General features: G+C 40.5%; 1 protein-coding gene across 2 annotated transcripts in view; it reads right to left on the reverse strand.

Moving 5' to 3' along the window:
- The window catches only part of kmt2ba (lysine (K)-specific methyltransferase 2Ba), a 40,840-nt gene that overhangs the window by 11,357 nt on the left and 3,946 nt on the right, over positions 1-25,537 (reverse strand). Inside the window, exons 2-26 of one of the 2 annotated variants that reach the window (XM_033636591.2) lie at positions 23,325-24,777; positions 22,714-22,880; positions 21,406-21,495; positions 20,743-20,899; positions 15,115-15,391; positions 13,503-13,564; positions 13,186-13,419; positions 12,173-12,282; positions 8,502-8,606; positions 8,213-8,326; positions 7,898-8,044; positions 7,521-7,613; positions 7,155-7,272; positions 6,813-6,926; positions 6,430-6,620; positions 6,237-6,338; positions 5,875-5,991; positions 5,684-5,760; positions 5,111-5,292; positions 3,696-3,781; positions 3,247-3,381; positions 2,816-2,974; positions 2,592-2,709; positions 1,642-1,720; positions 394-554 (exon numbers count right to left, since the gene is read on the reverse strand). In XM_033636591.2, the coding sequence (XP_033492482.2) occupies positions 394-554; positions 1,642-1,720; positions 2,592-2,709; positions 2,816-2,974; positions 3,247-3,381; positions 3,696-3,781; positions 5,111-5,292; positions 5,684-5,760; positions 5,875-5,991; positions 6,237-6,338; positions 6,430-6,620; positions 6,813-6,926; positions 7,155-7,272; positions 7,521-7,613; positions 7,898-8,044; positions 8,213-8,326; positions 8,502-8,606; positions 12,173-12,282; positions 13,186-13,419; positions 13,503-13,564; positions 15,115-15,391; positions 20,743-20,899; positions 21,406-21,495; positions 22,714-22,880; positions 23,325-24,777 (4,648 nt within the window). Of the gene's footprint in view, positions 1-393; positions 555-1,641; positions 1,721-2,591; positions 2,710-2,815; positions 2,975-3,246; positions 3,382-3,695; positions 3,782-5,110; positions 5,293-5,683; positions 5,761-5,874; positions 5,992-6,236; positions 6,339-6,429; positions 6,621-6,812; positions 6,927-7,154; positions 7,273-7,520; positions 7,614-7,897; positions 8,045-8,212; positions 8,327-8,501; positions 9,336-12,172; positions 12,283-13,185; positions 13,420-13,502; positions 13,565-15,114; positions 15,392-20,742; positions 20,900-21,405; positions 21,496-22,713; positions 22,881-23,324; positions 24,778-25,537 lie in introns of both variants that reach the window. The other variant, XM_033636589.2, reaches the window with a different exon arrangement.

Raw genomic sequence — 25,537 nt, forward strand, 5'->3', positions numbered from 1 at the left:
GAAAACCATTTCAGGTGACTACCTCTTGAAGCTCATCGAGAGAATGCCAAGAATGTGCAAAGCAGTAATCAGAGCAAAGGGTGGCTATTTTGAAGAAACTAGAATATAAAACATGTTTTCAGTTATTTCACCTTTTTTTGTTAAGTACATAACTCCACATGTGTTCATTCATAGTTTTGATGCCTTGAGTGAGAATCTACAATGTAAATAGTCATGAAAATAAAGAAAACGCATTGAATGAGAAGGTGTGTCCAAACTTTTGGCCTGTACTGTACATCTGTGTGTACCAAAAAACATCTGGTGTTCGAGCGAGAGGAGGGTTGTATTTGTTTGGCTGTTGAGTACATCTAAAGAGAACAACAGTCAGTCAAAAAATTAAAAGTTCCTGCTGACCTCTGTGTTGGTTTGGGCTGTGGACTATGGTGTGATTTTCTTCTTGGTCCCATCTCAGATCTTGTTCCTCACCAGGGAGAGGCGTGCTCGCTTCTGTCACCTTACAGGTGTACTTGCAGCGTCTGCGGGGGTCCACAGTGCTCCAGTACAACCGAGAACATCTGGAGAAGAAAGGAAAAAAGAGTCATTTCGAGAACATTGACGATGCTACAGTCAGTACAAAAGTTCCCCAGTCACCAAGTGAGTGACTCAGATCAGTAAGTCTATCAGCTAGAGTCAGGTACTATTCACATTTGAACCGGTGCCGACCCTACTGCAAATTCAGTGTAGCTTTTTATGGTACTTTCCTCTCGCAGTGATAACAAACATGTGATTTCAGTTTTTCAGTTTTAGACCCCACAGAAAATAAAACCCCTCCCGACCTCCCTCTTCTCTCCCAAACCTGTCCCTACAACCTCCAGCCTGTCACAGCCTGTCACTGTTAACAACAATCACTGTGACTTGAACAAGCTGCAGGGGTGATGTCGTCTCACTTTCTCTCGTGTCGAGACTGCAGCATGTCAGACCCGTTTTAGACTCGCACATCATGCAACATATACATTCTCATATTGATCTATGCAGCTGTCTTCAACGGCTCCATGCAAGCTTGTGACTCAGCTGCTTCTCACAGGTCTAACTGCGACCTGAAGTGTTTCTTTACACTTTAAGTCGTTTTTTTCTCGACTATACAAGCATGAAAGTGAGGCTGATGCCCAATAAAACTCTACGACTTTACTGCCTTACTACATTTAACTATATATTTTAGAATTTCACTATTATTTTATGACCTTAAGTGTTTCTTGTTCTTTGATTGTATTGTTTCTGATGCTATGTTTTCTCCTTTATTGCTGCTTATTTGATTCTATTGTGTAAATCTTGTCTTCAAGTGTAAACATTTTAAAAAAGCGGTATGCAACAAAAGTTTTCTTTATCATTTGTCCTCTCTCTTCTCTCAGACTTTATCAAAGCCAAAAGGATTATGAGGGCGAAACATTGTTTAGAGTGAGATAGTCACCTAACGGTAATTAAGTGTCAAGTAAGTGACCTTTGTGGTTTAGACAACCCAATCAGGTACCGAAACTTGGCCAAGCTGCATTTTACCTTGAATTGGTACTTGACAGTACAGGTGTAACTCGGTTGTTACCCTTCAAAGTTCTGCGTTTGGTACCCAACTCTACCACCAATTGTATAATGACAATGAGCACTTACTGATAGCCGACAGGAAACAGCATTCTCCCACTTGACGACAGCTCTGTCAACACACCAAGTTTCTGAATCTGCAGAGAGCCTGGAAAAATGAGAAAGGAAAGGTGATACGCACACTTCAGGATATCCGTCTGATATATTACAGTATTATATTACATTCCTTTATGGAGACACACACCCTGTACAGGATGTAAGAGGCTCACACCAACAACAGACAGATATTAGAGAACCAAATAGCCCTTTGAAGCTTGGTCATGCCGTACCTCCAAGCCAAGGCCCTGGATGGATTACAATCTAGTTGCCTTGAAAAAGCTTAACGCAAGATCTCTTTTTAACACCTTCAACAATCTTGTGAACCCTGCCCCAGTTACTGTTTGTGCCACAAAGAGGTTTTTGGAGTCATTGCCCCATGGCTTATTAAAATTGTTGATGAATCTTTTTTGTCTGGCCTGCTCCTGGACTATTTTAAACAGGCCTGTATCCAGCCTCTCCTTAAGAAACTTGGCTTAGATCCCACACTGCCCAGTAATTACTGTCCCATATCAAAATTACCACTGATTTCAGAAATTGCTGGGAAGAAAACAACATATTTGACAAATGCCCATCTGGCTTTAGAAAGAACCACAGTACAGACACTGCCCTACTTAGGGTAACCAATGATATTTTGATGAATGCAGACTCACACTGTTCTCATTTTGCTGGACTTGACGGCTGCAGTTGATCACACAATTTTACTCAGCAGACTCAGGAACTGTGTCAGTCTGATTGGAACTGCTATCTTGTGTGTGTATATGTATATGTATGTATGTATGTATGTATGTATATTCTGTAAATGGGTGTTCTCTTACTTCTTTGTTTTCTCATATTGTATGACATTGAACTGTGAAGAATTTTGTAACTCTGGTTTAGAAAAGCACTATAAAAATAAAAGTTGTAATATTTTTTTTTCTTACCTATGGTCATGTTTATGGATTCTGGCTCTAGGCCTGTGAGGAACTTTCTCTTGAGATTGATCCCCTCAAAGTCCACATACACTCGCCGAGTCACTTCAAACCCTTTCCCAGACACCACCTGGAAGAGTACGGTAAACCATAAATCAATATAATGTAGAAATAAATCAGCAATTGTTGAGTTGTGCATTGGCGACTGTAAGCTTGAGGCAAGATTGTGTGTGTACCTTTGCACTGACAAGATCCCTGTGTTTGAAGCAGTACATCTTCCTGTCCAGCTGAAACACACAATTCTGAGCACGGGCACACATGAAGTGGAAATTACTCTGGCAGGTGGAGAGACAGCAGCCCACAGTGGCTCCGGACTGGCCACAACGATCACAACGCTGCAGAGTAAAGGAGAATCATGTTTATCTTTATACTGACTGTGTGGCGGGATGACATTAGACATAGACGATTAGAAGAAGAAGAAGGGGAATTTTTTTATGATTCTTAAAAATGAATAAATGTTAATTAATTTTAGATCTTTTTTTTTTTTTTTTTTTACACGGGTCTATCACAGAGTTATGCAATTTTTGCCTATCCTACATCTCTTAAAGCTAGTGTGACTAATAAAAATCTCACAACTAAAAATATTTATTTCCTGCTAATATCTTACCAGGTGGCGCCCTCTTGAGACGGCACTGTGCACTTGCAGAAGAGCGCTCTTCTCCTCGTACACCTCAGCAGACCAAAGGCAGCAGTTAACGTGGGCCCACTCGTTCTGTCCCAGGTACAACAGTCGTCCTGCATCCTGTCAGGAGGACAATACAATTATCTTTAATCTGCTACCACTCTGATACCTGATTAACCATTATTAAGGAACTTAACAAAAAAAACACTGGCTGCTCTTCCTCATCTCATATTGTAATAAAACTGATAAATATATTTGGGTTTTGGACTGTTGGTCAGAAATGAATTCACCTTGAGCTGTAGGGAATAAAGATAGGCCTTTTTTGTTATATATAAAATGTGTGGTAGATTAATCCAGAGAATAATCTGCAGTTTCATCAATGATAAAAATATTTATTTGTTGCAGTAGAAACATTGTAGGACAGCAAAACTCACCCTCGGAGCACAGTCTCCATAATGCTGGCACAGGGCACACTGCCTCATATCTTCAGTTCTGGTAGTTTCATGATCACTCTTTACACCTGTGAAGAAGAAAGAGGCGAATATAAACATATATTTTAAACCTGAGCAAGCAAAAATAAGTAGAAATGCACCGATGCGGCATTTCAGGGCTGTGATAATGAATACTTATCTGTTTGATATGACAACTGATGTTATTACTCCAACAAATGCAAAAAAGTAAAGAGGCAAATGGTATTTTTAGATTGATTTATTTTTATAACACAACAGCAGTGTTTCCTCTAGGTTCAGCGCTATGGCCTGGCAGATGGTCCGGGGGAGGTGTGTCCTCTTAAACACGCCTTCTACCACCTGTCACACCAAATTTCTTTCTGAAATTTAACACTTTAAAATTTCTTTAAATATTTATCAGTTTCTTTTTCAAATATTTATCAGTCCACAATCCACATGAGCTACTCTTCACATCACAATTAATTAGATCCACAGCGCAGCACTTGTTTTATGTCATATCTTTTGCAGCTGGTTCGCTTGTTACTCCTGTAACTTCGTATAACAATGAGAGAAAACAGCATCTCTTTTCTGTTTTATCTGAATATTCTCTGATGTAGCTCAGCTAAAAACACAGAATCCATCAGCATGTCGTTCGCTCCCGAGCCTGTTTGTAACTGCCAGTCTACAGATGTTGCCTTCACTTGTTCAGCTGACTTTAGCTGCAGTTTACATTGGAGACATTCAACTCCTCTGCTGTTGTAATAGACGTGAACTAATCATACCCCATTGCCTTGTTCATAGACTCACAACAGTGTGCTGCTGCAGTTCATGAACATAGGAGAAACACTGCTATTGATATTTGGCGTTATTTTAGGCATAAAAAATGATTTTTTTGGCCTGGTGGGGGTTCTGTTAAATTATAGGGGAAACACTGAACACCAGTGTTTAGAGACCCTTAACCATTCCTGGTATAAAGGATATTTATTTATATTAAGCTAGTAATAACCTTATTTTTTTGTTTATTATGTATTCTACTTAATGCCATACATTAGTCCTTATTGACAGGTATGTACGGGCTTACAAAATACATGGAAAAAGTAGGGGCAGGGCGGTTAAAATGTGAAACTTCTCCAAATTAATGCTCTCTTTGCTCAACAGGCATTCAATTAAATGCTTGTTTTGCCTCACTTACGGATTTTAATATATTGACTACTGGCCATTGGTACAAAACAGGACTTTTTCTACATTTGCAAATGTGAACTCGGTAAAGATTTGATCCTTCCCTTCTACAAATTATTCCTCTATGAACTACAAAACAGTAGTTGCATGTCCAAACGTTCAGATGAAGATCACATTCCTCAGCATACATGACACAGAACAGGCTACAGTTGTTTCCATACCTTGTGAACACAGAGGGTGGCTGTGCGATACGCTGGACTGCTGTGTAGTGACTGAGTTCAGCACAGGGTCAGGTTTCCCTGCCTGTGGGCCCCTGTGCTCTCTGGGCTGGTATGTCCTCTCCAGCCACTGTGCATAGCTGTGCTCCTTAGATGGTGGAAGGACCGCTTCAGGGAGCATGCCACTACAGAGAGGAGGAGAACAGAGGGGAGCGACACTTTTATTCTCTATAAGTTGTTGGATTAAGCAATCACCTAAAGATTCAACTATGTCATCAAGCTCAAATAAATACATTTCAATAAAAAAGTTTATGCAGTTTTAAATTTCTTTGTATTTATATTTTTAAGTGAAATGTTTTTATCATTAAGTTAATGTTTCTAAGTCAAACTTACCTATTTTCTTTCATATATTTAATTACAATGTTGCTCTGTTTACACATTTCTTTATTCTAGTAGATCTTTACCGACTGCGTATATTTTTTAGTTTTCATTTCACACTGGCTTTGGCTATGAATTTGAATAACGAATATATTATATATTGAGTGAATAATTAAGTTTAATGTACTTGGTTATTACCTTGGTAATTCCTCAAAGAACGAGTTCCACTCTTTTAGATGGCTTGTAGGAAACCAGCTGAAAACCTCCTCGATCACCTACAAGAAAAACAAAATTTGAGTGAGATCAAAGTTAAAAATTGACTCAAACAGTCTTTTTATACTCGATTTTTTTGGTAAGTAACCTGTAGGAGATCTGGCAGGCGAGCTTACTTTGACATAGTATGCCCTGGCCTGACTGGTTGGTCTCTGATCCTCAGGGAGAAGCTCATCTTCCTCCTGCTTCAACCACTTCCTCATCACACGGATGACATCTGCATGGAAAGCTTTCTGAGGGAACGAGAAGAGAAAAAGTAGGTCAGGGTTTCAATCACGAGCATCTCACAAGAGCTGGTGTCACAAAAAAAAAAAAAAAACAGCAGAACTGATTTCAGTACCCTATCTATTGATTTCTCTCAGCTGAATGTGCTAAAAGTTAGTTGTGAATTACAACACTATTACTGACTTACAAGCACAGAGTTTAAAACAGATAGAGATGTGCTGGTTTCCAGATTATCAGGAGGGATTATACTCACTATCGAGGTGTATCCGCAGCCTTTAAACTTCCTCTCCATGGCTTGTAGATCACATACTGGTTGCTGTTCCCTGACGAACTGTGTGTTGTTTGTTTGCTGACACTGAAACACAAAAACAACATTTTTTATTTTTATTGTTTTACTGCCGTTAGTCAAATATGCTGCATTAGGACATTTGTCAAAGTCCTCTTACCGCTTTACAGGTAAGGAGGTGCTGTGTAGCATCATTGGAGAGGAGGTCAATGAGCACCTCCTTCAGCCCGACTATCAGCCTGCTCTGCAGCTCCGCCCTCAAGCTGCTGTGTTCAGTTTGCTGCTCGTTGCAGGGTGAGCAGGTGAAAGACAATTTTTCTGTTTGGCTTGACAGCAACCCACACAGCTCATCTGTAACAGACAGATACATATTAGAGGATATAATGGAGATTAAGATTAGATCTGCAATATTGTTATATACTACACAATACTATGTGCGCATGTTCCACGTGTATAAATAGTCTAAGTATCATCATTTATTAATTTAAAGCATGCTCCCCTCCATGCTTACAGCTGGCGGAGATAATAAACAATGTTACTCACCCGAAAGTCCTTCACATGTGTAATGAATCCAGTGGCTGCACTTTGAACACCGAATCATCTGTGTGTGTGGATTGTTGTCGTCGTAGCACTTGTGGCAGACGGTGCAGAAATTACCTAATGTAGATTAAGATCAAATTTCAGTTACATCGTCCATTTCTAGAGCCTCACATTTAACTTTAAGCACATACTGTGCATACAAGTCCAGGTCATCCTTCTAGGCAACATTAGACCTGTTGTGTTGAATAAGTCTGTGAGGTTTCCAGACATCATACAATGTATTTATTGAGCATTCACAAAATGGCGACAAAGCCTTCAGAAAATGCTGTTTGGACTGAGTGTTACCTTTTTTGTGGAGAGCAGTGCAGTCAGGACAGAGGTCCTTCTCATGGTTCCAGGCCAAATCCCAAGTCTTTCCCGGAGTCACGCCACAGCTTTTACACCGAATGCATGTCATGCACACCTACACATACACAATGATGTCACAAAACAGCAAGCATGAGGCCCTAAGAGGGTTCACACTGTAAACAAAGCACATAAATTGTCCATGATGTACACTGTGATGGGTTCTCTGGCAATTTTACAATTTTGTGTAATATATATCACTTTAGGTAGATTGTTTGTAGCCCCCAAAATAAGCATTTTCAACACTGGATGGTATTTTAATATCCTCAAAACATGACAAGGACACTCCTGTTTCAAAGAAATTACCCAGGGCATGTTGCAGTTCAGAGGCTTAGGGTAGGTTGGTCCCAGGCAGGAAGGGTGGTATGAGGTTTGGCATCTCCTGCACTGCAACACCGGCTGGAGAGAAAAAACACAGAAGGGTACATTATTTATGATTTTAATTAATCAAATAAATATCTGGCAAGCACTGCATCAGCATGTCATCACCCTTTCAAATTCACAAACAGGTAAATAAACGAATGATCTTACAAGACAATATGATCCTTGTAAGTATCAAAGGGTATTTATTTGTCCAGTATGAACAGGAGGAATAATCATAGCAATGAAATCATGTTTCAATGAACATAAGGGCATCTGACAAGTGTTTTTAAAAAATGGTTAAGTGATGCTGGGTTTCATACCTTTGTGTTCTTGCTACGACGGCCACAAACGTGGCAGAATTTGCAGCGCCTGCAACACCAGTTCTCCTTGTTGTCCTTCTGAGGGCGCTCCTCTGACGACAGACAGAAACTGTGGAAAGGCTCACAGCAGATCTGGCAGAATATCATCTGATGGAGGTGGGAAACACAGGTGTTATTATTGGCACTGCAGAGCACTGAAATACAAAATGTTGCAGAGAAGGGCTTGGAGATATGAAGCGTAACGTAAAGAAGAGCTATATGTCTTCAAACCTTGTTGTTATCAGTAACACTACTCAGGCTCTGATGAAGCATTACCTCATATCGTCCTTTACTTGCACAGAGGAGACAGACAGGTTGTGGTGTGGTAGGGACAGACGAGAGGACGCTGAGGCCGCCCATTAGCCATACGTTCTGGACAGCGCAGTCCTCCTGGTGGACACAAAGCAAGAAAAAGAAAGCAAAAGAAAAGTTATCAGCGAGGATGCATAAGGTCATTCACGTGTCACAACAATAAACATACAATTTGCTCAAGTCTTGTTTATTTCTAAAAGCAGGATTTATATGAAACATGTACATGCCACCCGACACAAGAGCATAAACTCACCTTGAAGTCCACACGAATCTTGTACTTGTCCTGCAACACGCCCTTTTGGGGAAATCCATTACTTAACCCAGTGAGGGTGTTCACTGATGCACACTCTGCAGGACTCTGGGAACGAAGGACATAGTGTGTGTCAGTTGTTGGACAGTTTTGCTGCACCGTCCCTTCTACAGAAGCGTCCTCCTCCTTCTCTTCAGGCTGGTCCCCTTGTCTGTCCTTCTGCTCCTCTTGCGTGTCCTCCTGTAACTCTGTGCGTGGATTGACAGTCTGAGGGAGCACTGGCACAGTTTTATCTTTGTTATCTCTCTGAGTCTCTGTCAAAACTTCTGGGTTCTGCACCTCAGACTCTGGATGTGCCTGAAAACACAACTTTGACGAAACCTCTGACAGAGCTGAGTGCAGTGTGGACTGGGACTGCTGTTGAAATGATGATGATGATACAGGTTTGTGCAAATGCAAGGCTGACTGCACCACAGTCTGGGGCAAACGGTGCAAACATAACATCATAGTTTTTGGTTTAGAGTCTGATATGGGATGTGGTGAAGGTGGGGAAGCGGGATGCATTACAAGCTGGGACAGCTCTGGAGGAGACTGTGGTGTGGCATTTGATAAATGTGAATGAGCAGGCTGTGTTACAAGCTGGGACAATATTGGATGTGACTCTGCAATAGACTGATCCAGACACTGCTTTGGCAAAAACAAAGCAGACTGCAGGAGAGAATCAGGCAGACGGTGTAAGTGTATTTGTAGCTGCTGCTGCTTCGGCATTGGGCTTCGGGATGGGCTGGTTTCTGGTAAACTTTCTTGGGGCTCCGTCTCTGCGGTGTTCTCCTGTTCCTGTGGAGGAGGGGACTGCCTAAGCCAACCAGCACGACAGGTTCCAAAGTGACACGTATACTAGTGACATGCAGAGGCGGCGACCGGCAGCAGCCAAAGTGACAGGAAAAGAGAGGAGTGCTATGACTCTGAGAATGTTAGCCAGGAATTAAGTAGTAAGAAAAGACAAAGAAGAGTTATCAAATGCATTCAGTAGCAGTGCAAACACACACAAAGGTGTGGCTAAGGGTATATGTACACATTAGTAAAGTATGCATGTACCAAGTTCAAAAACAGCCAACTAATCACAAAAACAAACGCTTCTTTAGAAATTGAATTACTAGTACTATACAACACTAACACACACTAATAACCATGTTTAGTGGGGCTGTAACGGTTCATATATTTGTGTTGAAGCAGCTGTACGCAGAAAACACATTATGCAGACGTATGCACGTAATAGAGAACCAAAGTTTACAAGTGCAAGTTCCACCCGAAAACTTTTAGCTGTATTCCGTTAGCAACATGTGTTGAGGTTAGCACAAGTGGACTGGCGTGCATGGTGGTCACACTATAGTGAGTGCAAATGAAACGGCAGCGTTGAAGACCCGCCTGCAGGTTTCCCGTCAGCTACAACAGCAAAATGTTTTAAAGTTTTAAACATTTTAAAGTGTTAATATTTCTCATTTTTATCATGATAATTTACCAGAGTTGCCGGTATGTGTAATGTTACCTCAGTCCACAGCCAGAGGACTGTGTCACTTGCACTACGTCTTGGCTTTCCCCAAAACTAACGGCGCAGCAGAGAGGCTGCTCTCCACTGCTGGAGACATGACACTAACATGCACAACACTCCGTCTTCATTTGTCTCATATTCCTGCAAGCAGGAGACCCTAAGGTGCTTTATTAATTAATGCAGTTAAATTCGTAAAATAAAAAGCCTGTGCACAATTTCCCATCCATATTATAGACAAAACTACAGCTAACAAAAATTAGGTGAAACCAGGAAAAGCTGCTTGTCACGTTGTTTACAACAGCACTTATACAGACCACATGTTGTTAATTTTGTGTACTTGCTTTGTCTTTATTCTCATATTCAAAGTATGGTGGCTTCCTTTGTTGCTGGTGCGATTCTGAAGGTGGAGGAAGATGGAGTCAATCATTAATGATGAGCACACTCCCACTGTAAACTGTGCAATTTAAAAGAAATTTTGGGCGTGAATGCATGTGTATGTCGTAACTTGACAAAACCAGCATTTGCAAATTGCGGCCAATAAACACAGATGGAGATAAATCCAACACTTGGAAGCAGTGCCTATACATAAATACAGGGGAATTTCTTATGAGGAATGGCAGAGGATTCAAGCAGTGCAGATTTAAAAAGCGCAAATCATGTGCAAATCATGTGAGCCTCGACAGAGAACGAGCAAAGTGTTCGTAATTCAGTAGTTCGCCGCATGATTTGAGGAAGTCAATTGTATCTGCCAGCTAGCACAAGCAGAAGCAAAGAGTCAGGCAGCACAGCCAAGATTTATGCTTAATCTTAGCTCAAATTATGATCAGGTATGACAGCCCTTTTAACATTAAAATTAGTGATGTAAGAAAACAATGTTGGATTTTACTGACAAGTTATACTGATGACCAACATTATTATAAATAAACTTATTACCAACAAGCTTAAACTATTGTCGTTTTTAAAATATGGTGCTGCATTATTGGACTTCTCTTAAAATGAAATTTAGAGCACTGCTTTTCATTTACTTATGTTGTGTGACATTGCCGCTAATTAACAAATCTGTAACCACAATATCAGCTAACTAAATTCAAAATTCCAGTACAGAATGCAACCAAATGATGACACGGTTGATTGGACGTATATTTTTGGCCAAATGAAATGTGATTGCGTTGGTTATTTAAGTCTTTTAGAGCTGGATGGATAGATACCTACAATACCGTGACCTGCTGTGCTGCACTGTTAAGTCTGAGTAGATGCTGAACAAGGACAGGGATTCAGTGTGGTTATGTTAGCGGCGTTTATCTTGCTGGCCTTTATACATCCATCATGCTGCAGATTGTGGTGTTTTTTTCAGGTGGTTTAACAAGATAAACACGTCTCATGCACTCAAACAACGGATGATAAAGGTTGATGAACGGATAATTTTTGTTTTGCCTGTCTGCAGGCACAGCATTTGGCAAAGCTTATGACAGGCTCTCTCTGCAGGGTGCACGGGCAATGGCATGACAGCTCTTCAAAAGTGGAGGCTGGCTGTTAGTTAAGGAAGAGCTTTATTTCGTGTGCAGCAGAGTTTTCTACAAGCAGAGCACGCATTTTAAACATCATTATCGCAGTCGATCATTATCATTTCATTGTGGGATTCATGGCCGCGATAAATATCTGATTAACCGTGCAGCCTGAGCACAGCTTAACACATCCATAATTTAAAAAACATGAGGTTAAGCACATGCAAGGTGTTTAATGTGAAGGAGAAATTTAAGCTCAGAAACAAGGAGATTAGCAGGGCTGCATTTGAAATATTAGACTCACTCATTCCAAAACAGATTATTAAATTCAAAATAGATAAAACTAAAAGTAAGATTCAGACCTGGGCAAAGTGTAACTTGGACATATTTGTGTTTATTGTCTAAATATTGATTATTTAGACTGTCCGTTGATCACTTAATTTAAACTGGCAAATTTATTCAGTAAATAAATGATTTTAACAGTGATTTTTGTTTGTATTATTAATGTAAAACAGACCAATAGAAGCAAATAACATATTCCATAAAATACAGCTTGACCCAGGTTTGATCAGGTGGAACACCAGAGGCAAGGGGGGACATGTGCTGTATGTTTTTACTTTGTAAGCTCTGGATCTGCTCCCAGCTCCTCTGGATAACGGTCGTCGAGACTTCACTGCCTCAGTTTGAGGGTCATCTGGCAGTGATGCGCCATCTTGAGAAGGGAGATCTACAAAAGATAAATAGAAGTAAGAAGCAATTTTGATTCTACTGTAGGGTTTCAAAAGCAATTCTGTCTTTGTTGTGTAAAGACACTGTTCCCTCAAATTACAGTAAACTTTTTTGTTGAGTGATTAATAGTCATCCTTGGGTTGTGATAGATTCATTATTACTGTGCTTATAAAATATTTTCCTATACACACATCTTGCCTTTAGCAGCACAGAAGAGTGAACCCAAGATTAGAGTCACTAATTCAGTATCTAACCAAATGTCTCCCCTTCTGTTCCTGAGATATGACGTGGAATAATACCCAGAAAAGTGTTTTTGCAGAATATTATGTTGTCACAGTGAAGCTAACCTTTGACCATTTGGATGTGAAATGTCATTTCATCTTTTCTTTTTTAGATCTTTTTGGGAAGCATTTTTGCCTGTATTGGATTATAGGTTATAGCAATAAGGTGGGAGAGAGGGGACGCTGTGCAACAAAAGGACAGGGTTGGAAGTGAACCCACAGCTGCTGTGGAAAGGACATGGCCTTTGTACATGGGGCGCTTGCTGAGGCTGGAGCCATGAGCATGTTTGCATTGGAAATGGCTTTGCTATATGAGGGAGACCTAATTTGCCTTTCTTTAACCTGCTGCAGGTCATCATCAGCCCACATCACACAAACAGGACAGAGGAAATAGTAAGCTGTCCAATCAAGATCAGTAAGGGTCTCTGTGTATAGTTAGAAAGGTTTGGAAAGGTGCATGTCAATTAATGTGTTACCCTCTACAAACTTACAAAGATATCACGGACAACTGCAGTCTGCATAACACAGCACTTCGTCTTATTTCGGTCTTTCTGTTCTGTTGGATTTTTCAGGGGAGACACACCGAGAGGTTTGAGTCACAAAGACAAAGCTTTAGTTACCTTGATTGCCAGCAGTTGGCTTAACTTCCAATTTATCCCCCTTTTCTTCTTCCTCCTCCTCTTCTTCCTCAGATTCAGACTTCAGCAGGCTGCTGTAGGAGCGCGGTGTAATGTTACGCAGAGACTGCTTCCTGACTCCAGGCACCATTGTAGACGATCCCTCATCTGCATCTTCAAACCCCCAGTTTGCATCATCACTGCCTGACACAGAGCCCGACGGCCGCCTCGCCTGGACTGAGAAAAAGGAGCCCCATGATTAATGCTGTAAATTCACAAAATATTTGTGTATGTTGTTCATCGTCTTATTAGACACATACGTTTCAATGGCCTGACGATGCGCGCATTCCTCGCTCTCTCAATCCTGTCACACTTCTTATATCTGGGGGCAGAAGAAACAGTAAAATGTTATTATGCATTCAAGGTAAAGTGTCTAAAGCTGTAGACATTAAAATGTGTTAAACTGTAAGAGTTGACTTGCCTTCATTAAATATATTGTTTAATCATATGTTTACTGTAAAGAAAGAAATATATTTTCATGTTTCATGTACAAAAATGCTTGACTGAGAAGGTAAAAAGTATTTAAAGCATCACTTATTAAAACATTTCAGAATTCGATTAAGCACTCTGAGCTCTAAAATCATCTAAATTACCAAACTTTCAAAAATGCTTAACATTTGTCTCTAAAATCAGACAACACTACCTGGCCTTTACTTGTTTGTACTGGCAATGCCCCAAACATTGTTTAAATATAAGGCAATCACAATGTACCTGTGATTGATATTATAGTTCGATACCAAGTTAATAAATGGTTCAGCATTGAGGCGTTTCTTTACTCGCCCAAAGTAAATGTCAAAGTTGAAATGAAAACCTTCACAGATACTCGTATTTTGCCTGTAAATCATTTTAGGGGTTGGCAACAGATCGATTGTCCTTAATGTATCATGGCTAGTTCCACATGGGATGGATAAAAATGATTAATCAAAAAACATCAAGTATAAATTGTCACATCATTCTTTTTAAACCACTGTCATTAAGACTCGCTTCGGCGTTTCAGTTCCTACGGTTCTCTCCTTCTCACCGGAAAAAAAAAGAAGTCATTAATATGTCACATGCACTCCTCCACCCATCCACACCACGCTCTCCTGGGTGACAGTGTGAGCAGAAGAGGCACTTTGGTATCTGCAGGTGAGGCATATGTTTATGTTTATGCACTGCTCAAGACTGTGACTACTGAGTAGCATTTTACGACCATGGAGCACCATGGTCTGCACTTGTAGATATTAAAATATATACTGCAGAGCCGTTAGTTTGTTTCTTGCTCACAGTGAATTAACTCCCACATTTAATGACGCCACTGTGACAGCTGAACTTTTTGCTAACAGCTTACAGCAGACAGTTGACCGAAAGCTCCAATTTCACATAAAAAAACATCAACACGTCCAGTCCGAGACGAGCTGAGTGCTTCAGGATAAAAGCGCCAGATCTTCGGTTTAACACAGAGCTCAACTTAAATTGATTATAACAGTATTTTCATTAACTTAATTATAACAATAGTTTAACTTTATCATAACAGTACTTTATTTACCTTTATTATAAGAGTACATTTTTTAACTTTATTATAAAAGTAGCTTATTATTAAACGTTATTGTAACAGTATATTAATAGTTAAGTATTCTAGTCTATAGTAATTTAAAAGAGATTTCAGAATATTGAGGTATATACACATCATGTATTGTGACATAGCTGTTAATAGCGTAATATTATTTACGGGCCTTATCGCCAAACCCTAAATCATTTGCTAAAATTGTATTAAAAGCTCAGGAGAAGTGTGTTAGACATGCCCATTAAACACAGACATTTTGCACATTAGAATTAGTTTATTCACCAGCCTGGATCCATAAAAGCAATGATCTGAATAGTTTAACTTACATGCAACACTGCCGTTTGGTGTTGGGCCCCCCGAACTTGGGCTTATCGAGGCAGTTGACGCACTTTGCACAGTCCTCCTCTATCAAACAGCCTCTGCAGCGTCCACAGCGCCGGGACCGGACACCCCCGGGTATATACTGACTCAGTTCTTTCCTTTTTCTGAACTTGAGCCCCTTCCCCCTCCCCCTCCTCCTGCGCCGGATGTGTTCCTGAGAGACAACCCACTGAGCCCTGCCCTGATCAGAGATGTCATCGTCATCATCATCATCTGCAACATCTGCAAGCAAGAGACGAGGAGGATGTGTTAAAGAGTCACAACATACATTTCAAACATCATTAGGTACATGTGACGTGGGGGCGACATCTTCGGATGCCAAAAACTTACTATTCAGTCTGCAGGAGGCATAACAGGTCTAAGTGCTGTGACTGCAGGTGCTTATACACCGATCAGCCAAAACATTAAAACCACTGGCTGGTGAAGTGAATAACATTTATCATTTTGTTACAATACAATGTTCTTTTGAGGAACCTTAGGTCCTAGCATTCATGTGTACGCACTACCCACCCAAACACCATTACAGACCAATAAACCCCCCATGGCAACGGCACTCCCTGTTGGTAGTACAACCCCCAGCAGGACCATGCACCACGCCACACCACAAAAACAGCTCAGGAATGGCCCTGGGGATGTGACAAAGAGCTCAAAGTGTCAACCTGGCCTTCAGATTCCCCAGATTCCAATCCGATTGAATATCCATTGGGCATGCCAGTACCTTACCCCACAACCCACAGGACTCAAAGTATCCATCAACAACACCTTGGTGCCAGACAACACAGGACACCCTAAGAGGTCCTTTGTCCAGGCCTCGACAGGGCAGAGGCCCCACCGTAGATTGGAAGTGGCTCTGACCTGTCAAGGCCTGGACAAAGGACCTCTGGGGTTCCGGCTTGTCCCACACATGCTTGATCAGATTGGGATCTGGGCGATTAGAAAGCTAGATCGATGCCTAAAGCTCTTTGTTATGTTCCTTGGTACATTCCTGAGCAGTTTCTGCAGTTGGGCATGGTGTATTGCCTTGCTGGGGGGCTACTGTCATCAGGGGTACTGTTGCAATGAGCGGGGGTATTTGGTCTAACAATGTTATGGTGGGTTGAGTGCATTAAGGGGCATCCAAATGAATGCCAGGACAAAAGGTTTCCCAGCAGAACATTGCACTGTAAGGAAATGATCAATGTTATTCACTTCACCTGTCAGTGGTTTTAATGTTTTGGCTGATCGGTGTATACTTATTTAATTGTCTTTTGTCTGTTTGTCTTTCTACAGTTACAAGATACTGCTGGCTGGCTGAAGTGTTGGAAATCTAAGAGTCACTCCAGAATAAAGGTGACTGGACGAACACATCAGAAGTCTCTCCCCTTCCTGACCCTAAAATACTAGAAATAGATTGAAACTAACTCCTTTGGAACCTCAGGCATCCCCCACTCTTTGTATTTTAATGCCAGCTGGCACAAAGCAACTTCAGGCAGAAACAAAAATTTACTGTCATAATTTTAAATGATTAATGTAGCTGGAATGACATTGTGTAAGGATCCGTGTTTCCCAACAGAACTACATGTGTTCATTAGGAGACAAAATTCAGGGCTACTTGTCAAACGGCTCTTCCTCACCTCATACTGAGTGATGCTCACTTGACCAGTGTTGGGTAAAGCTTTCCAACAGCGGTGGCTAATCTGTGTGTGACAAAAGATATTTTTGCTGGCAAATATCTTAGTTACAACTACATTGAGCTAACAAAGCAGTTTTTATTTTTGTGTTCTGCAAATTTGCCAAAAGCTACCAAAATTGTGCTCTTTTACAAAAAGAATTTTTTTTAGGTTGTGTGTTTATTACTGCAGAAGCTTAATTATGCCAGTTTGAAAGAATATTTTAGCTGGTGAATGATTTCATTATAATACATTAGCAGAGGAGCTTTGCCAAACAAAAACTGGCAGAAATGCATTGAAGTTTGGACAATGCTAATCAAGTATTTTGGAGAAATTGGATTGAAAAACAGTTAACCTACCTGAAAGCATGGCTATAAACAAGTCGATCTACTTTTTACAATCAGCCTGTGAATGAAGCCGTAATCCTGACTATTCCACGGTCGTAGTAAGTCCAACTACACCGTAGCAACAGTTCATGATGCACACCTTGCAATATGCCGTGGGACTATTACGAAGTATTTCATGCCTGAAAGCTGGTCTTTCCCAAACTGGGCTGTCTATGCAGCAGAAAGATGCAAACATTTTTTAATTGGTGCTATATGACCAGAGAAGAGTGAGCTAAAAGCTGAGAGTTAGGGTGGGGAGGGAGTGGATATGTCAAGCATGATATGATTACAGGGCGTTAACTTCAATTCTATGATACAGATAAGGTAAGGGCAGGGCTGATGTACAACAGTAAATGGCATGTTGAGGCATTTTCAACCCATGAAATTCCAATTTATATACATCTGGTAAGAAATATCAATATTTACACCAGCACTGATGTGTTTCATCACAATACAGTCTAGAGCTGTCACCTTCCTGGTCAACATGCTCTTGTCTGACCAAATTCTCATTGGCTGGACAATTGCTGTTGTTAATTTCAGAAGGCCGTGCGTCAACCAAAACGTTACTTTTCCCAGTTAAAAACTGTAGTTGTTGTTCAGCAGTTTTATATGTCCTCTGTGATGGTTAGTCTTTGTGGTATTTGTCCTGCCCCTTTTCCATTGTGATTCGCCGGCTGGTGACAGCGTTGTACTCAAAGTTAAACATTTTTCAACTCACATTTTAATCTGAAAATGGATAAATAATCACCAAAGACATTCAGTGTCAGATTTATCACTGTGGATTTATTTTACTTGTCTCCAGAAGACACTGCAGTTCAAGGCTGAATTATAAAGGTTCTTAAAGGAATAGAATCACACGGAAGCTCTTGTTAGAGTGGTAGGATGGCTAACATTAGCCTGTGGGCTAAAATTAATAGGTCTCTCTCTCTCTCGCATGTAGCTTTACAGAGATGTTTAACGTTAGTAACATTATGTTGTATATGACATTGTCAACCCCAAAGGTAACTTCTTTAGTGTCCGGTATGGGACTCTCGCAGGCAGCAGATATTTCTTCACCATTGATCAACTGATTGGTTGAAGAGCAGGTAGGTTTTCAGATGGCCAAGATTTTCTTTGGTTGATTACAGCCCTAGTACAGTCATATCATTTACTTTACAGATCAAAAAACAGGTTTATGTGTGCAGCACCTCTAAGTTTAGAGGGCTTAGGACCTTTTTAATACCACATAAAATGAAACTTAATAAAATAATGACTGAGGACCAATAGTAGCCTTGAAATCTTTACACATACATAACCCTTTTATATTATCTCACAGCAGTGTATAATATTAATTTCTAATGATAAAATTAAAAGGTATACTATGCAGGATTTTCCTGCAAAACAATGTATAGACTCACACAACAGGAATCTCTCTCAATCATCACTTATGACTCACTAGAAGTGTGTGGCGGTGCATTTATCTGCAAAGACTCTGCCCTCTGCTTTATTTTCTTTTGTTCTTATTATTTTGCTGTGATTAGGATGTTCCTGGGCACTGTGCGCAGGTACAGTAAGGACTTTATTAAAAAGGTAGTGACCAGGTGCCAGACCGTAAGCAGCTCACATCCAACAGGAAGCTATGAAAATCACGAACACAGCACTGAAAAACACACAAATATAGCAAACGAGAGTAAATCTGGGGTTGTCTTTCACTTTCGCTAGTGATACAAACAATAAGAGACAAATCCTACACAGTATACCTTCAATTAAATGAATGCCACCTAGATCAGGATTGATATGATAAAAAAGGATTAACCAATGTTTTTTTTTAATTAATTTTAAGTAGGGCCGTAACGGTACATGTATTTGTGTCGAACCGTTCAGTAAGCGACTTTCGGTTCGGCACGACCCTGTGCCGAATTATTGGGCGCAGGATATTATTTAATTTTATTTTGTTTTATTTTAATTCTGTTTTTGCGAGCCGAACCATTTAAAATATCTAGTTCCCCGACGGACATAATTGAGTGACGGACCGAGTCCCGTAAATCTCCGCTTTCACTTTGTGCAGCGCATTCTCGCATTTTGACAACATGGCAAGTGAGCCTGACGAACCTGAAGACCCACCCGCAAACCTTAAGTCCTCCATTTGGGAACACTTTGGTTTCAGGGTAAAATACGAAGATGGAAATAAACAAGTTGACAAGACAAAAGCAGTGTGCCGACACTGCAGAACAGCGGTCGGGTATGTACTTGGAAACACGTCTAACATGCTAACGCATCTAAAGCGACACCACCCGAATTTGAACGTTAACCGGCACGACTAGAAAAAGCAATCTGGTGCAAACTACGATATCGTCGTCGTTTAAAAAGAGAGAGCGGTTCCCTGACCATCGCGCTAAAGAAATAATCAACGCCATTGGAGCTGAGTAAAATTGTTTAAGCTGCACTTTAGATATAAGCATGTTTTGTTTACTGCACTTTAACAAAGTGGGAAAGCTAAGTAAGTTCCTAGTAAAACTGAATCTGAGCAGGCTTTAAAGCTGACCAGCTGCACTATACATTTTATTTTAATTGAGTAAAACTGTTAAAGCAGAAATTTATATTTATATTTTTCATTTAAAAAATGTGTTAAAAAAACAGCAGGATTTTATTTTTCACTTTTATATTTCTATTTTCATTCAAACAATGTGAAAAAGAAGGATTTTATATATATTTGTTTCATTCAAAAAATGTGTAAAAAGAGTTAACTGCTGTGGTGGTATGTTTTAATAAGGTTACCAATAAGTAAAAGATATTTAATAGTTGTCTATTTTATTTATTACTGTACCGAAAAAAAAAACGAACCGTGACTTGTGTACCGAGGTACGTACCAAACCGAGATTTTTGTGTACCGTTACACCCCTAATTTTAAGTCTTTGCTAAAACCAACTGTACATAATGAGTTGATGAGCTTCCTAGCCACTGTAGCTACAGCTCTGATGGTGCTGACTGATGCGCCACTGTAAGCGACTCCTGCCTGGCAAATCCAATGTCGCAAAAATCTTCCTATTTGTTAGTGTACAACAGCTCGCCATCTGATACAAAACCACTTAATAACTAGTATTACTGCCTACAGCAGGCAACAAAAACTAAGTAACTTTTGAAGATAAAAATCAAGACCTTTTGATTCTAATGTCGTTTTAATATTTGTAATTTTACATGGGAGGAAACTGAACTAATGCTTTCAAAGACTTTTCAAATCCTGCAGATGCCCTGTACTACATTGAACAATTAAGTCCTCCTCCTTTGTTGTTCAGTTCTGGACATTTCAACCAGGTCTTAACCACGGAGAATGATTTTAACGCTAACCCTATCCAGTATATCAGTTTATTTCCTTCATGTCATTAGAAACCATGACTGCATAACCTCAGTTCCTTGCTTATTAATCCTCAATTAAAATCAGTGCACACAGACAGCGCAATGTAAAATGTACTGAATGTGTTAACCCTTCTATAGTAAAACCAAATAGAAGTTCCTTTCTGCATTTTGATGAAAAGCAACACATGTGGATGGACTGTACCTTCTGCTGCGGGAGAAAAAGTGATGCCCTCTCTCTCATGAAGTGGCAGGGCGCTGAGTCGGGGTATATCATCTGGCACCATGGCACGGGGCTGCCCCAAAGCCACTGCTGCTGCCCGACACACATGTTTGATTCTTGGACCACCCAGCGGCTGCTCCTGCATACAAACGCACACACATATACACTGTGAAATGTAGAAATATTGACATGACTTGTGACGTAAATAAACCTCCCGGTGAAATCTAGGCTCAGATTACACTAACAGTATGATACATCACCCTTTTTAAAATGCAAATGAAAGTAAATTCTTTAATGATGGCAAAACAGATAGCAAAATCGATATATTTCATGCATAACTTCCCCCTACTGCAGAGGTGCTGAAACTGTCTTGTATCTCTCTTTATTGATGGTTGTAAAATGTATTTATAGTGGTGGACTTTTTCCATATATTTCCTGGTAAGAGGATATATACACCACTTGCACACAAATGTATGAACAAACACAGGCAGCCTGAGTGTTTTAGAGTAGATCCTTCCTAGCACATTATAAATGGTCAAAGTAAAAACCAAACCACAGGTGATTAAAACAAACGCAGTGGACTGATGCAGCTTTATTCAAACCAAGACAACATATAAACATGCGTTTTAAAGTTAAAAGTATTACCTGAGGACCAATGTCTTTGGAAGATGTGCCAACTCTCCTCCTCCTCCGTCTCCTTCCACTCACTGGCACTCGTGATTCTCTGGAGCCCAACTGTCGGTCCAGACGAGGGAGAAACACAAGGTTTTATGTAAGAGATGCTATAACATCGTTGTGCTACTATACCTTCCTCAATATACAGTGCAGTCCCTTGCAATCTGACTTGTAAGACTAAAATAAGATGACAAAACAAATGTTTCATGTATAATTATCATCATGTATCTGGTACATTGATTAGTAAACAAAGAATTATTTGACACTATTTCTCATAGTTCGGGAGACATCCTTAAAGAAAACTTAACTTGCAAAATGACCATTTCTTTATCAGTTACTGACCATGTGTTACCTTGAATTTGTGATGAAAATTTAGTTTTTCTAGTGTTTTAGTTTTCGGTGTACAAAGAATCCAAAAAAGGCAAACATTCGTCATGATTTGAAGTAAACGGGGACAACATTTAATAACAGCAAAACTTGTACTGAAACATCCGTTTACAAACTCTCACCCAAGTACTGCAGTATAACACGTCTCAGTTATCCTGTCATATGCTCAGTACTTCCCAAAAACATGCACTTTTGCTAAAAGCTTATGATTTAAAACATGTTAGTACAGAGTAGCACATTGGCCCCTGCCTGTGGCCAAAAACTCTACTTTGCATATGCAGAGCTCATATGCTCAGGCACGCTCAGGGTGCACTATTCATGTCTATTCACTGTTTTAGATCGTATCGTTTTTAGCAAAAATGCACGTTTGCAAAGTTCTGAGCGTACAACAGGATAAATGGAACTTGGATTATACTGCACGAGTTTTGTGAGGGTTTGAAAACAGATTATTTGATATGGTTTTGTTGTTGTTAAACATGGCCCCCCCTTTTACTGCAACTCATGAAGAATGGTCGCCATTTTTAGATTCTACGTTCATCACGGAGGCACGTGAGAAAAACAAAGATTTCTCCATAAATTCAATGTAACATGCGAGTAACTGACATACAAATGGTAATTTTGCAGGTGAAATATTCTTTTAAATGACTTCTTGTCCGAGAAACAGTCCAAAAACAAATTTAACTCACAATTACATGAAATAGAGAGCAGCAGCAAATGTCACTGACTTATCATTTGAGCCTTAGAGATTACAGGAGCTCTGGAACTATCTATGATCTTTAAACCAACTTGAGGAACGTTGATTTAATAATCTTTCTTTTCCGACTTTGACAATTTTTAAGACCAGGGAATCTTGTTTATGTCTTCCATATCAATTCGATTATTGACTCTCACCTGTGACAACTTGAGTTGTTTCTGTTGATCAATCTTAATGAGCTGTACTTTGGCTTTCTTCAGCAGGTGAAGCATCGTCTTATTAGCTCCACTGAGACCAACTCGATGGCTGGGCCCACTGACTTCCAACGCTTCATGAGTGTCCACAGTCAGGTCTCCTGCTTCATCTGAACCAAACAGCATGAATAAAGCAACTCTGGTTAGATGAGATACAACCAAAAGTGTAGGAACAACTGTGGAAAACACACCAATAAACTAAATTATGTATTTGTAATCTCTAAAATATTCCAGCTTTTGTCATGGTGTTATCAGGCCTAGAGCTTTGCTGAATTCTCTAACAAATCTTTCCTCTCTTTTTATAATTTGACCTGTTTCATAAAGCTAAAACATCAGCATTTATTTCTCAATTTAACCTGAACTCAATTGTGTAGTCCCATCAAGAGTAAAAAAAAAAAACCCATCTCATTATTTCAGAAAATATTTCGTACAAGAAGCACAGGTTGGAGCTACAGATACCGGCCACACAACAACAGACATTTGTGAAAACACCGCTAAAATCAAGTGAGAGGATCTTCATAAATGATTACTCAAAAAGAGGAAAGGATTCTTACCAGTGTTGCCTTTATCTCCTAACGGCAAATGTGAGGGCGCTTCAGCGTTCACCACCACAGCTAGTTTCCTCACAACACCAGGGGAGTCCATCTCCTCCATCATCAGCTTGGACCGCCGTCTCTTCTTCACATGAGAAGTGAAACCATCGTCATGATGTGAATAATCCCCCTCAGTGTCAGAGTGGCCTTTCTTCTTCTCTGCCAGTTTCAAGGTAAGCTTCTTGAGGTTCTTGTAGATCTCTAGGTGGCTTGTGCCTGGCTTGGCCTTTGATGAGAACTTTGTCGCTGCAGATGGGCTGTCAGCCACAGACATAGTATCACCATCTGACTGCAGCACGTTGCCGTCGTAGCCTAACTCATGACATGATGGACTTTGTTTTCCTTCCTCTCTCTGTTGACTTTTCCGCCATGTTGACAAAGGACCCTTTGGAAAGGGAATCATTTCCTCATCCAAGAACCTCTTTGGAGTTTTAATAACACGGGAGGACCGTGCACTCGTTAAAGGAGTGGAGGAGTTGTTTGAGCTCTGTTGGGCGTGTTCAAGAAATGAGCTCGGCCCACATTCAGCTGGATTTTGACCTTGCAGCTGCTGCTCATTCCCGTCCGGCATCAGTGCAGCCGGAATTGGCTCCATTACGTAGGTGTAAAAAACACGCCGAGCGCGAGTACTTTTCAATTTTGGACGTTTAATATCTGGATTGTTTTTTGGTCGCTTTCGTTTGTGCCCAAACAAAGACTTTCTTCTATGTGTTTTTTTTTCAGAGGAAACTGTGGCTTTACACTCAAGGGGCATCGCTGCCTCTTGTCCACTCTGGGCACCAGCCTCAGCTCCAGCCTCAGGAGAGGCACCCATACCCTTAGCCATTTTTTTCCTCTGCCGTTTGTGAAAGGATGTGAACGACGGAGCGACCGCTTGAGAATGCCCAAATCGAAATCCCCTGATGCGTTTCACTGGTCTCTGTGGCTGGGTTTGGTCTGTGTCTGAGTCCTCTGACACCTCGCCTTGTTCTTTCACCTTGTGAGCTTTCTTGTTGCCACCAGCTGAGGTAAGGGCTGTTTGGTTTTGCTTCCCGCCTGAGGCTACTGATTGTCCTGCTTTCCTGATAAAGTCAGTTGATCCTGTACTGCTCTGTCGACCTGAGGCCTTCTCGCCTGCTTGTTTGTCTTCTGCAGTGACAGCTACCTGTTTGCTGTGCAGTTTAATTACCACCTTGGGTATTTCTTTGTCTTTTTCTTGGTTCTCTTTGATACCCTGGCCTTCTTTAGGGACCCTCGGTACAATTTTTCCAATGAGGGACGGTTTTGGGGTCTTGGGTATAATCTTTCCGATGAGAGGCTTTGTTCCCGCAGAGTGCCCTGAAGCTTGGGGAGGTGTTGTTTTGCTGAGTGACGAGGACTGAGGAGCTTTTTGTGGACGAACTGTTGTGGTCCCAAATCCAGTGAAAATTTCCTCCTGGAGAAAAACACAGAAAGTACGACCTTTAAATGGATATAATACATCTGGATATATTGAAATGAGAAAAAGGTAAAATGTAGACCACCTGCTGTAGACCAAAAACAGAAATCATCTCCATAATAAAGCTTAAAGGCCTAGTGTGTAGAATTTAGTGCCATTTAGTGGTGAGGTTGCAGGACTGAGACTTGTTGCATGTGCCAAGGGTGCAGGAGAACTATGATAGTCAAAGTGAAAACGAGAGCAAGCAAATGGCCCTATCTAGAGCCAGTGTTTGGTTCATCCATTCTGGGCTACCATAGAATCAACAAGGCGGACTATGTAGAAGAGGACCCACTCTGTACGTAGATATACACAGCTCATTTTGAGGTGACAAAAACTACTCGTAGTTTAGGATGATTATAAACTAATGACAACATTTCGAATATTACAGTTCTGCCAATAGATACCCCTAAATCCTACAAACTGGAGCTTTAAAATAGACATAAAAGTGAATGTAAAATAATTATCAACATATAAAGTGTCTTAAATATCCAGCATTCACATATAACAGAGCTGATGTAAAAGCAGCAATGACGATGATGAAACGATTACTGTTTTGTTGGCCCAAATGCTGTAATTCAAAAAACGACAACGAATGGAATCGGCAGGTGCTTTCTGTGTGTGTGTGTGTGTGTGTGTGTGTGTGTGTGTGTTTGTGTGTGTGTGTCTGGCAGGGGAATCCCTGCTACATAGCATGTTTGTGCAGTCATTAATGCAA

This window comes from Epinephelus lanceolatus, chromosome 16 (assembly GCF_041903045.1).
Source record: "Epinephelus lanceolatus isolate andai-2023 chromosome 16, ASM4190304v1, whole genome shotgun sequence".
Taxonomy (NCBI): Eukaryota; Metazoa; Chordata; class Actinopteri; order Perciformes; family Serranidae; genus Epinephelus; species Epinephelus lanceolatus.